The 12,651-nt window shown below is 43.3% G+C and overlaps 1 protein-coding gene across 1 annotated transcript in view; it reads right to left on the bottom strand.

Annotated features, from left to right (window-relative positions):
* The window catches only part of LOC124002436 (adenosine receptor A1-like), a 14,766-nt gene extending 10,331 nt beyond the window's left edge, over positions 1–4,435 (bottom strand). Inside the window, exon 1 of the mRNA XM_046309807.1 lies at positions 3,310–4,435. Coding sequence (XP_046165763.1) covers positions 3,310–3,650 — 341 coding nt within the window. The 5' untranslated portion in view covers positions 3,651–4,435. The remainder of the gene's footprint in view (positions 1–3,309) is intronic.
* Positions 4,436–12,651: the final 8,216 nt, after the last annotated feature.

Raw genomic sequence — 12,651 nt, 5'->3', positions numbered from 1 at the left:
TTGTCAAAACAATCTTATGTTGATTGCAGCGTCTGATTTATTGCTCGTTCAAGTGAGCAAGACATTCCATTTAATCTCCCCCCGAACCTGGAAAACCAACTAAGAAAATAACTTCTCCACAAATTCTCCTCTATTGAATCTTCCTCAATATGCAGTCAAACTCAAATCAAATGATCTTGGCCAGGTCGCAGTTGTAAATGAGAACTTGTTCTCAACTTGCCTACCTGGTTAAATAAAGGTGAAATAAAAAACCTTCTTAAACCTATAAAACTAAGCCACTGAGGCTATTGAGTTCTGAACATTCCGATCTGCTAACACCTACATGTAGCCTAAGAGATAACTAAACATGGAACGTGTCGTGATAATTTAATGAATTTCTTATTTTGTCTGACTGTTACTTCTACCCGTGTAAGCTATTGGACATGTGTGAGCAACCTGGACTCGGGTAGAAGTAACAATAGTACATGTACATCCGGGACGCTCCAATTAGTATGATATGTTTGGTACAGTGCATTAGGATTGTATTCAGACCCCTTGACTTTTTCCACATTTTGTTACATTACAGCCTTATTCTAACATTGATTCAATCAGTTTTTTCCCCTCATCAATCTACACACAATACCCCATAATGACATCACAATACCCCATAATGACATCACACTACCTCATAATGACATCCCAATACCCCATAATGACATGACATGCAAATTTATTAAAGACAAAAAAACTGAAATAATACATCTACATAAGTATTCAGACCCTTTATTCAGTACTTTGTTGAAGCACCTTTGGCAGCGATTACAGCCTCGAGTCTTCTTGGGTATGATGCTACAAGCTTGGCACATCTGTATTTGGGGAGTTTCTCCCATTCTTCTCTGTAGATCCGCTCAAGCTCTGTCAGGTTGGATGGGGAGTGTCGCTGCACAGCTATTTTCAGATCTCCCCAGAGATGTTAAATCGGGTTCAAGGCCGGGCTCTGGCTGGGCTACTCAAGGACATTCAGAGACTTTTCCCGAAGCCACTCCTGCATTGTCTTGGTTGTGTGCTTAGGGTTGTTGTGCTGTTGGAAGGTGAACCTTCACCCCAGTCTGAGGTCCCGAGTGCTCTGGAGCAGGTTTTCATCAAGGATCTCTCTGTACTTTGCTCTGTTCATCTTTCCCTCAATCCTGACTAATCTCCCAGTCCCTGAAAAACATCTTCACAGCATGATGCTGCCACCACCCTGCTTCACCAAAGGGACGGAGCCACATTTCCTCCTGATGTGACACTTGGCATTCAGGCCAAAGAGTTCAATTTTGAGTTCATCAGACAAGATAATCTTGTTTCTCATGGTCTGAAAGTCTTTAGGTGCCTTTTGGAAAACTCCAAGCAGACTGTCATGTGCCTTTTACTGAGCAATGGTCCATCTCTACCATAAAGGCCTAATTGGTGGAGTGCTGCAGAGATGGTTGTCCTTCTGGAAGGTTCTTCCATCTCCACAGACGAACTCTGGAGCTCTGCCAGAGTGACCATCACGTTCTTGGTCAGCTCGCTGGCCTTTCTCTCCTGATTGGTCAGTTTGGTTGGGTGGCGAGCTCTAGAAAAAGACTTGGTGGTTCCAAACATCTTCCATTTTAGAATGATGTAGGCCACTGTGTTCTTGGGGACCTTAAATGCTGCAGACATGTTTTGGTACCATTCCCCAGATCTGTGCCTCGACACAATCCTGTCTCAGAGCTCTTCTTGACAATTCCTTCGACCTCATGGCTTGGATTTTTGCTCTGACATGCACTGTCAACTGTGGGACCTTATATAGAACAGGTGTGTGCCTTTCCAAATCATGTCTAATCAATTGAATTTACCACAGGTGGACTCCAATCAAGTTGTATACAAACATCTCAAGGATGATCACTGAAAACAGGATGGACCTGAGCACAATTTCGAGTCTGATAGCAAAGGGTCTAAATACGTATTTCTAAAAACAGTTTTCGCTTTGTCATTATGGGTTATTGTGATGTCATTGTGGGGTATTGTGATGTCATTATGGGGTATTGTGATGTCATTATGGTGTATTGTGATGTCATTATGGTGTATTGTGATGTCATTATGGGGTATTGTGATGTCATTATGGGGTATTGTGATGTCATTATGGGGTATTGTGATGTCATTATGGGTTATTGTGATGTCATTATGGGGTATTGTGATGTCATTATGGGGTATTGTGGGGTATTGTGATGTCATTATGGGGTATTGTGATGTCATTATGGGGTATTGTGTGTAGATTGATGAGAAAAACATTTATGTAATCCATTTAAGAATAAGGCTGTAATGTAACAAAATGTGGAAAAGGGGAAGGGGTCTGAAAACTTTCCGAATGAACTGTATATATTTATCTGTGGATTATCCATTTCTTATGATGTGTTACGAATTAATATGATATTTTACAAATTTTAAAATTTTACGAATTCCAATTTATTGTGGCTAACGTTAGCTAGGTGGCTAGCGCTAGGCTATGGTTTAAGGTTATGGTTAAGGTTTGGATTAGGAGTTAGGATAAAGTGTTAAGGTTAGGGGAACGGTTAGCTAACATGCAAAATAGCTCAAAAGTAGTAAGTAGTTGCAAAGTTGCGAATTAGGAAAAATGCTAAAGTTTCCCGTGATGAGATTTGAACACGCAACCTTCAGGTTGCTAGACGTTCACGTTATATGCTTCCCCATTCACCCAAACTAACCACCCATAAGTAACCTTTTGTGTTGTGTAACCATACCAAATGTAACATACAGTATAATACTCATTTGAGTGTCCTGTATTTACGTTTACTATGTTGCGCCTAGTCTATGACTAGGTGGTCAACACATGGTAAGGTTTTAACTCTCTTTAGGAGAGCATACCTCAAAACTGGTGTGGAATTCAACAGCTATGAAATTCCCTCAAAGGCAAATAGATCAGGTATGCGACACACATCTCACCTTGACTATGATGAACATGGACTTGACCTCAACTGAGACTGGCTATGTATTGAACATAGCAATGTCTGTATGGTCTGTCTGTGGGTGAAGTATCTCTGTGTTAGTATCTCTTTCAGAGAGCTGACTGTGCCTGTCTGGCAAAACTGGCGATAGGCTGTATTGTTTAAGCTATAATAAATAGCCTATTCAGGAAATCAAGCAGCAAAATAGCAAAATAACAAAATATCTCAGATGCCATTGCCTACAAACAAACGAGACAGATGTTAAACCCGGTGACCTTGGAAAACGAAAGCTTTCAAACAGAGACAAAAAGAAAAGCACAATATAAAGGCTATCCCTTTTCTTTCTCTCATTTTTTACCTCATGGGTATTTTGACTCTCAGGTAACGGTCGATAGCGATGGCCAGCAGGGCGAGGATGGAACTCTGCGTGAGCACCAGCACGGTGCATGCGACCAGCAGGCAGCTGTAGAAGTGCGTTTTGAGCCCGATGCTGATGGTGATGGCCAACGGGATGACCAAAGCCCCCACCGCAATATCCGCCAAAGCCAGAGACACTATGAAACAGAAGGTGGTGTCCCGCAGAGAACGGTTTATCCGTACCGCCCAGACCACCATCACGTTCCCGATCACAGAGGACACGGCGATAATCACCTCCATCCCGATGTAGAGGGCTTGGGCAGGCGGCAGACCAGACGGCATCCTGTCGGTTGCCTGGCGGCCCGGTTGTCTGGTTCTGTTAGTACTTTAGAAAGACAGGATGGAGACGTTCTAGTATTCCTTTATGGAATTCGGGGAGCCACTGGAACTCTTGTTTACGCATGGCGTTCTGTCTTATTCGATCCGTCCTAGGAGGATATTGCCCTAGATATCATTGCACTAAGGTTGTGCAGTCCTTTTGGAGACTGCTTTACTGAGCATAATATGGACTTTGTTTTGGACACATCATGCGTCCTGTGGTGTCAGTGAAAGTCGGTTACCTTGGTGAACCACTCCCTAAAAATGAGGAAGAACCATTTGTCCAGTAAAAGTGTGATTGAGTCAAACTGGCGCCGGAGGTCCTTGTCCACAGTTTCCCAATTCAGCTCGCCTCACCACCAGTCGTCATCATTTGTCAGAGTAGAAAGTTGAAAAATAAAATATCTGAGGCTGGTGTCATCAACAGTTAAAGCTGTCAGGGAATGAAAATAATAACGGTAACGCATTGCCCGAACTATTAATCAGCTTAAATATGACCCATTCTCCTCTCATTCAATTGTGATTTTCAGCTTCTTTTCACATGCAAGGTTTCGCGTAAAATCCAGTCTTCTTTGCCAAAACGTTTGTTTGGTAGAATGGTTTTCAAAATAGGAAAAATAATCAAATGAACCGAACTGTCCCGAACTCATTGACGGTGCGCTCAGCTCCAATACAATAGGCTATCTGGTTATTAGCAGCGAGTGTATTCTCTGCTCTGCTCTCTCTGCATACTACTTCATGTGAAGTCACATGCGCCGGCGGACCTCTGTGCTCACCAATCCGAATGGACAAAAGAGGGGGGTGGGTGTTGGTGCCGCTTGGTGCCGGCCATCTAGAGAGATGGAGAAATTTTTTAATTCGATCATGGCCTAGCATATGGTTTATTTACTGGATGCCCTTGCAATTCATATTGTCAAGGTCATGGTAGTGTATAAGACCATTTGGTGTGATTGAGAAATGCTCCTTATTTTTATGCTAGAAGGCTACAAGAGGCGAAATATAATGGCACACAATGTTAATAAAGAATACGTAATAAAGGACATTGTCATTAGTTCCCCATACTGTTACAGTATGTCTCATGGGTTTCATAACCACATCTGTCTTTATAGAGGGCTTGGTTGTATAGCAACAAAACCAGCAACAAAACCTACGCATGCGCAACTATGGGGCAAGACAGACCGGGTTGGCTAAGATTGTTAACAGTATGCAATCTATATTTTATCTCCAAAATTGATTGAAAATATAAATACATTTACACAATGAGCACTTGTTGTCTATCAAATACATTGTTGCAGTTGTTGGTTATAGCATCTTTTTTTTTAACATATTAGCATTAATTAGAAATCAACCAGAACACCCCAAAACAAGATATAGTATCAAGAACAAGATTGAACTACATTAAACAAGTCACTTACCATTCCCTACATGGCAGTTTCTTGTCATTGTTGGTAGCTACCTGGCCATCCAGAATCATAACAGAACATAACAGAAACACAACTCATGGACTTCTGCCCCTTTGAAGTTTGTGCATTGTTTTCGTGACTTTAACCCATCTACACTACATGAATTAAAGTATGTGGACAACTGCTCGTCGAACATCTCATTCCAAAACACAATGGGCATTAATATGGAGTTCGTCCCCCCTTTGCAGCTATAACAGCCTCCACTCTTCTGGGAAGGCTTTCCACTAGATGTTGAAACATTGCTGCTATAACAACCTCCACTCTTCTGGGAAGGCTTTCCACTAGATGTTGGGAACATTGCTGCTATAACAGCCTCCACTCTTCTGGGGAGGCTTTCCACTAGATGTTGGAACATTGCTGCTATAACAACCTCCACTCTTCTGGGAAGGCTTTCCACTAGATGTTGGGAACATTGCTGCTATAACAGCCTCCACTCTTCTGGGGAGGCTTTCCACTAGATGTTGGAACATTGCTGCTATAACAACCTCCACTCTTCTGGGAAGGCTTTCCACTAGATGTTGGAACCATGCTACTATAACAGCCTCCACTCTTCTGGGAAGGCTTTCCACTAGATGTTGGGACATTGCTGCTATAACAGCCTCCACTCTTTTGGGAAGACTTTCCACTAGATGTTGGGACATTGCTGCTATAACAGCCTCCACTCTTCTGGGAAGACTTTCCACTAGATGTTGGGACATTGCAGTGGGGACTTGCTAGTGTGCTCAGGCACTGATGTTGGGCGATTAGGGCTGACTCGCAGTCGGCGTTCCAATTCATCCCAAAGGTGTTCGATGGAGTTGAGGTCAGGGCTCTGTGCAGGCCTGTCAAGTTCTTCCACACAGATCTCGACAAACCATTTCTGTATGGACCTCGCTTTGTGCACGGGGGCATTGTCATGCTGAAACAGGAAAGGGCCTTCCCCAAACTGTTGCCACAAAGTTGGAAGCACATAATAATCTAGAATGACATGCTGTAGCATTAACATTTCCCTTCACCAAACCATGAAAACATCCCCAGACCATTATTCCTCCACCGAACTTCACAGTTGGCACTATGCATTGGGCCAGGTAGCATTCTCCTCGCATCCGCCAAACCCAGATTAGTCCGTTGGACTGCCAGATGGTGAAGTGTGATTCATCACTCCAGTGAACGTGTTTCCACTGCTCCAAATTCCGATGGCAGCAAGCTTCACACCACTCCAGCTGACGCTTGGTATTGCTTATTATTATTTTTTTGTCCAATTGGTAGTTACAGTCTTGTCCCATCGACGCAACTCCCATACGGATCGGGAGAGGCGAAAGACAACCCAGCCAAACCGCACAGCTTCTTGACAATGTGTTGGAGGAAACACTGTACACCTGGCGATCGATCTCTAGTGGCACAGCTAGCACTGTGGTGCAGTGTCTTAAACCACTCGGGAGGTGCCGCTTATGGTGATCTTAGGCTTGTGTGCGGCTGCTCATCCATGAAAACCCATTTCATGAAACTCCCTGGCAGCTCTAGCAGGGCAGAAATTTGACAAACTGACTTGTTGGAAAGGTGGCATCCAATGATGGCACCACGTTAAAAGTCACTGAGCTCTTCAGTAAGGCCATTCTATTGCCAATGTTTGTCTATGGAGATTGCATGGCTATGTGCTCGATTTTATACACCTGTCAGAAACGGGTGTGGTTGAAATAGCCAGAATCCACAAATTTGAAGAGGTGTCCACATACTATTGTGTATATATAGTGTATAACAATTCAGTAATGATGAGACAGGAGATAGGAATTAGTTCCACCATTTATATCAAACGTGCTCATCTCAACAAATATTACCCATGAAGCTTTGCGTATACAACTACGGTATGTATGGAGGTGCAAATGGTACAACCCTAATACAATTCCTCCCGTCCTACATGAATCGTCGGGAGAGTCGGTTCTACAAGTCCAAGCGTCTAGGTGCCCGCCTATCACTTGTAGGATAACGGTGGTCAACCAGACTCTCAATAACAATGTCTTTAGACTGTGGCATTGACACAGATGTAGGCATATGGGTAGCCTGTGTCACAATCTTGTCATGTACTGTGTGTGCGACTGAGTGACTTTTGTGAGAACCTGACTGTGAGCCGCTAGGTGATGACTGCTGGGTCAGAGTGTCAACCAGTAACAGTTCTGGACCACTACACATTTGTGGTTCTGTCGGTGTTGCTTTACTCAACAGTGACTGATCTGTGTGCCTTTTCCAGGTGACGTACTCTGTAGTCTGGACAGTGTAGCACACAGGACCAGTCTGAGCAATGACTGTAGCAGGAACCCACTTTGGTCTATTGAGGTACTTCCTAACTAAGACAGTTTCTCCAGGTTTGAATGCTCTGTTCTTTGCTCTGTTTTAATTGTATTTAACCTTTATTTAACTAGGCAAGTCAGTTAAGAATAAATTCTTATTTTCCATGATGGCCAGTTGACAACGTTTGTGTCAAGGCTCAGGAGAAAACCCAGATGCAGACAGTTTCGAAGTAACAAATGTTTATTACAAAAACAAGTGGTCAGACAAATGACAGGTCAAAGGGCAGGAAGTCAGTAGTCCAGAGCAGTCAGGAAAAAACAGGAACTAAAAACAGACAGGAGCACGGGAAAAAACGTTGCTAGGCTTGACGAAACAAAACGAACTGGCAACAGACAAACAGAGAACACAGGTATAAGTACACTGGGGATAATGGGGAAGATGGACGCCACCTGGAGGGGGGTGGAGACAAGCACAAAGACAGGTGAAACAGATCCCGGGTGTGACAGTTTGACTTCACTCTCCTCTTGACGTCTTAATGTGTTGTACGCCATTCAGCTGCCGTCCGTTGTCACTAATGAGTTGGAGGGGCGGTCAAAAATATCGAAACACTTTTCCAAGCTTCTCAATGGTCTTCTCTGCAGTAGTAGACCTCATCATGGCAACCTCTGGCCACTTGCTATGAGCATCTATGACCTAGAGAAAAACATTGCCTTTTGAAAGGACCTGCAAAGTGTATGTGTATGTGTTGCCACGCTTCCTCCAGCCAATCCCACAGATAGAGAGGAGCAAGTTGAGGTATGTTGTGATCATTTCCTCTCAATGCTTCCAGGCCACCAGAAGTAGATTTGCATGATTTCCTTCATGAGAACCATTCCACAATGACCTCAGTGTAGCTGTTGCAACACTGGTTTCCTCAGCGAAGGCGGAATGATAACTCTCCTCCCCCACAGCAGAATACTGGACAGTACTGACAGCTCAGTTTTCCTCAAAAGGTAAGGTTTCAATTCCGGAGCATATCTCCTATGGCTTTACCTTTCAGGATGATGTCTATCACTTCACATAACTCCCGGGTCGTTTCTGGTGTTTCTCCACACTTATGCTGAAGTGACTGGTGCATTACAAGTAGAAGATGTCCACTTGAAGTGACTCTGGCTTGACCACAGGTAGTGGTAACCTTGAAAGTCCATATTGCATTGCAGTTCAGTTCTGATTTGATGTCGAAGGTGTGTGCTGAAAACAGCAAAGCCCACCTTTGTATTCTGTTTGCAGCAAATGCCAGAATCTCAGTTTGCAGTCCAAAAAATGTTTGCCAGTAGACAATGATCTGTAAGAAGGGTGAATTTCCTTTCCTACAGATACTGGTGAAATGTATGCACTGATGCACTCCAAAAAATGTCCAGAACATCTTTGTCTGTGCATAGTTACATTCTGCTTTGTTCAATGTCCTTGATGCACAGGAAGGCATGATATGGGAAACGACTGCTCCCAAGCCATATGGACTAGCATCACAAGCTAGTTGGATGGGCAATGATGGGCCAAAGTGTGTCAGTGCCTCAGATTTTAGTAGTGTAGTAGTTTTCACAAATGCTTCCTCGCATTGTTCTGTCCATTTTCATGTTTTGTCCTGACAAAAGCAACTAATGCAGCAGACAAAAGCAACTGATGCAGCTTCATTGCGAAGCTCGGGATAAAGTGTCCATAGTAACCCCAAGAAAGAATGCAGCTGGCTGACGTTTTGAGGAGCTGGTTGTCCAAAATAGCCTTGACCTTGGACGGAGCCTTGTGAAGGCTAGTAGCGTCAAAGATGTGTCCGAGGTATTCAACCGAAAACTGGAATAATGCAGGAATTAGTTCAACCATTTATCTGTACATGCTCATCTGCAACCAATACCACCAGGGCTGGAAGAAACGTATTACAAATTCTCTCGTTACTGTAATTGAGTAGCTTTTCAGAGTACTTGTCCCTTTTTTGAGTATTTTTCAGTCTGTAATTTTACTTTTACTTAAGTATGTTTTAAATGAAGTGTTGTACTTTGCTACCTTTTTAAAATCATCCATTACAAATTAAAATTGTGTAGGCTGTCCATAACTGCTAATCGTTGCTTAGTCAGTGACCAATCCAATCAAATATCACACGTCACGCCAATATAGGTCAATCAAATCAAGCTGTGAATACAAACAAACGATAATGGTCGGAAGATTTCAAAAAGGCAAAAATAACTTAGTTTGAGACATTTGAGACGTCTCGTGAAAGAGAGAAAAAGTTTTTTTTATCAAAGCAGTGTGTGAAAACAATGAAGATGGAGATGGCTGTGACCAGCACAGGAGAGGCAATGCAACCAGGATGGTGGAGGTGGCATCTTACACAAACTCTGCCTCGAACTTGAGGAAACATTGTAGAGGGAAGGTAACTAGCTAGCTATGAATGATCAAAAATGTCACAATGGATGGCTTTAGCAGCTAGTATAGCTGTCTATCTAATAGTTTAACTTACATACTTTGGAGTTATCCTAGTTGTCTAGCATGTTAACGTCAGCACGCTACCCTTGCAGCTAAGTTAGCTAGTTAGCTACATGGCTAACCACCATCTGCTGATGGTAGCAGTTATGGCTAGCGTGTCAATGTCACTATGTCTGGTGGTAGCTACCTAGCTAGCCATGTAAGTTATCTGGGCTAGCTAACAACATTAGGCTAACGTCGGCAAGTGAGCTAGCTAGCTAATGTTAGCTTGATTGGTCATGACATAAAGTATTTAGGGAGACCTAGGATTTTTAGCTATGTAATGTACCTTGTCTGTGTAAATTAGGATAATGTTAATCTAAAAGACAGAGACTCAATAAGTTCAACTATGCATATAACTGTGCCTATAACTATGTGAGTCTACACAATAGATACAGCTAGACATGGACCCATCTCAACATTAGACAACTTTTACGGTCTGAGAACATCTGACAAACTTACTTCTGTCTCAGTATCTATTTATTTTATTTGATTAATTTGACCATTTTAAAAACAGGCACACAAAACTTGAAGAAGACATACATGCACATGAGAAAAATCATTGAGGATAACACACAATAAAGTCTGGGACCGATTTCCATTGTGGTCCTCTTGTGACAAAATGGCGAGGCAAGATCGGCAACATGGTTGTTAGTGCTGAGCATTAACCGAAATTTCAGTTATTTTTCAGTTTTTAAACAACTAATTGACCGAAGTTGGTTAAATTATTTGAATTCCATTTCATGATGTTTTTTCTTCTGTGAGCGCAATGCGCACATTGCTCAGTTTCTCTAGAGATAAATCAGATCCAGCCTAAACTGTGTGATGGAGTAGGGAGTTGTAGTTTCTCTAGAGATAAATCAGATCCAGCCTAAACTGTGTGATGGAGTAGGGAGTTGTAGTTTCCAACAGGCCAATATTCTACATAGGTTAGAGCATAAAATGTGGTAATCAACGACAATGACCATAATCCATTGCACATCTACTTATCCGGTGGTTTCAGTGTTGGTTTCATCCCGTGGAAAAGCCCGTTTCCAGGTTGCTTGATGGTTCCAGAAGAAAAGGTAGGCTTCCAGACCAGCAAAGGGTTGATCTCCCCCGAGACAGAGGTACAAAGAGAGAGCGAGAGAAGGCGAGATAAAGATATAGCGTACAGACACGACACCCCACAACAAAACAAAGCCAATTAGTGAAATAACTGTGTGTGTGTTTTCATAGCCTATGTGTATGTGTCCATGCATGTAGGATGTGTGTGTTCGTGCCTGTGGGTGGGTGGGCGTGCATTCCTGTACGATGTTCATGTGTGTGTGTGTTTGTGAACCGCTTCAATAAACATATTTTTTTATAAGTGTTCTGTTCAGTGTGTGCTCTAATTATTTCTCTGTGATTTCACAGAAAGACACGAACAGTTGTTATCACACCTCCAGCATCGCTCACCAGCACGGTGAAAATAAAGATCTCAAGGATGTTCGAGTCCAGACAACAACAAAATTGAATTACTGTATCTTCCAGCTTTTGGTATTTGAGTACATGCAGGATGTCATCTCCAGGGGACTTGAGACTGTGTGTGTGTGTGTGTGTGTGTGTGTGTGTGTGTGTGTGTGTGTGTGTGTGTGTGTGTGTGTGTGTGTGTGTGTGTGTGTGTGTGTGTGTGTGTGTGTGTGTGTGTGTGTGTGTGTAGGAACAAGCAGAGCAGGCCCATACTAGACTAGAACATTCCCTGGGGTCTTCTTCCCAAGGCCATATACATTCTCACAGGACATCTTGATATTTACAGAGCTTCCCTTGGCTCAATCTTATTCACACTGTCTGTCTGCACACTGATGCTCCTCCTCACACAGGAAAACACATTGCATGAACAACCCCATGGTTCAGCTACAGAGAAGACACACAGAATTATCTGTAAAGAGAACAGTCATAGTGGTTAGTGGTGTGTGTGTATTGTGTTCAAAGATCAGGTACGCTGCTTCGTAACCACGACTACCCTATTGAAACATGAAGAAGTAAGAAGTGGTGTGAGTTGTTCTTGTCAATAGGGTATAGGGTAGTCGTGGTTACGCAGAACCGTACTTCCTTCATCCGTGGTCTGACCAGATGGGCCATAGCCTGAGTAATATGTTGTATAAGGACAGAGAGACTCAAACTAAAGATGAGAATGTTGGTTGGATTGAAGAGCGAGGTGGCGACAGTGGTCTTTGTGTTGGGCCTACAGCTCATGCTCACCAAACACAATGACATGACTCAAGCTATATGACCCATTTGATTAACTGTTCTGTTCTGCAGTCTTATGGCTTGGGGTTAGAAGTTGTTCAGGAGCCTTTTGGTCCTAGACTTGGCGCTCCGGTACCGCTTTCCGTGCGGTAGCAGAGAGAAAAGTCTATTACTTGGGCCTAGGGCCTTCCTCTGACACCGCCTGGTATAGAGGTCCTGGATGGCAGGAAGCTTAGCCTTAGTGATGTACTGGGCTGTACGCATTACCCTCTGTAGCGGAATGCCAAGCAGTTGCCAAACCAGTCAGGATGCTCTCGATGGTGCAGCTGTTGAACTTTCTGAGGATCTGTGGACCCATGCCAAATCTTTTCAGTCTCCTGAGAGGGAATAGGTTTTGTCGTGCTCTCTTCATGACTGACACGGTGTGTTTGGTCCATGTTAGTTTGTTGGTGATGTGGACACCAAGGAACTTGAAGCTCTTGACCCGCTCCACTACAGCCCTGTTGATGTCTTGGGGGTGTGCT

This window comes from Oncorhynchus gorbuscha, linkage group LG18 (assembly GCF_021184085.1).
Source record: "Oncorhynchus gorbuscha isolate QuinsamMale2020 ecotype Even-year linkage group LG18, OgorEven_v1.0, whole genome shotgun sequence".
Lineage (NCBI taxonomy): Eukaryota > Metazoa > Chordata > Actinopteri > Salmoniformes > Salmonidae > Oncorhynchus > Oncorhynchus gorbuscha.
The sequence above is the reverse complement of the archived record's forward strand: the minus strand, read 5'-3'. Positions and strand labels throughout refer to the sequence as shown.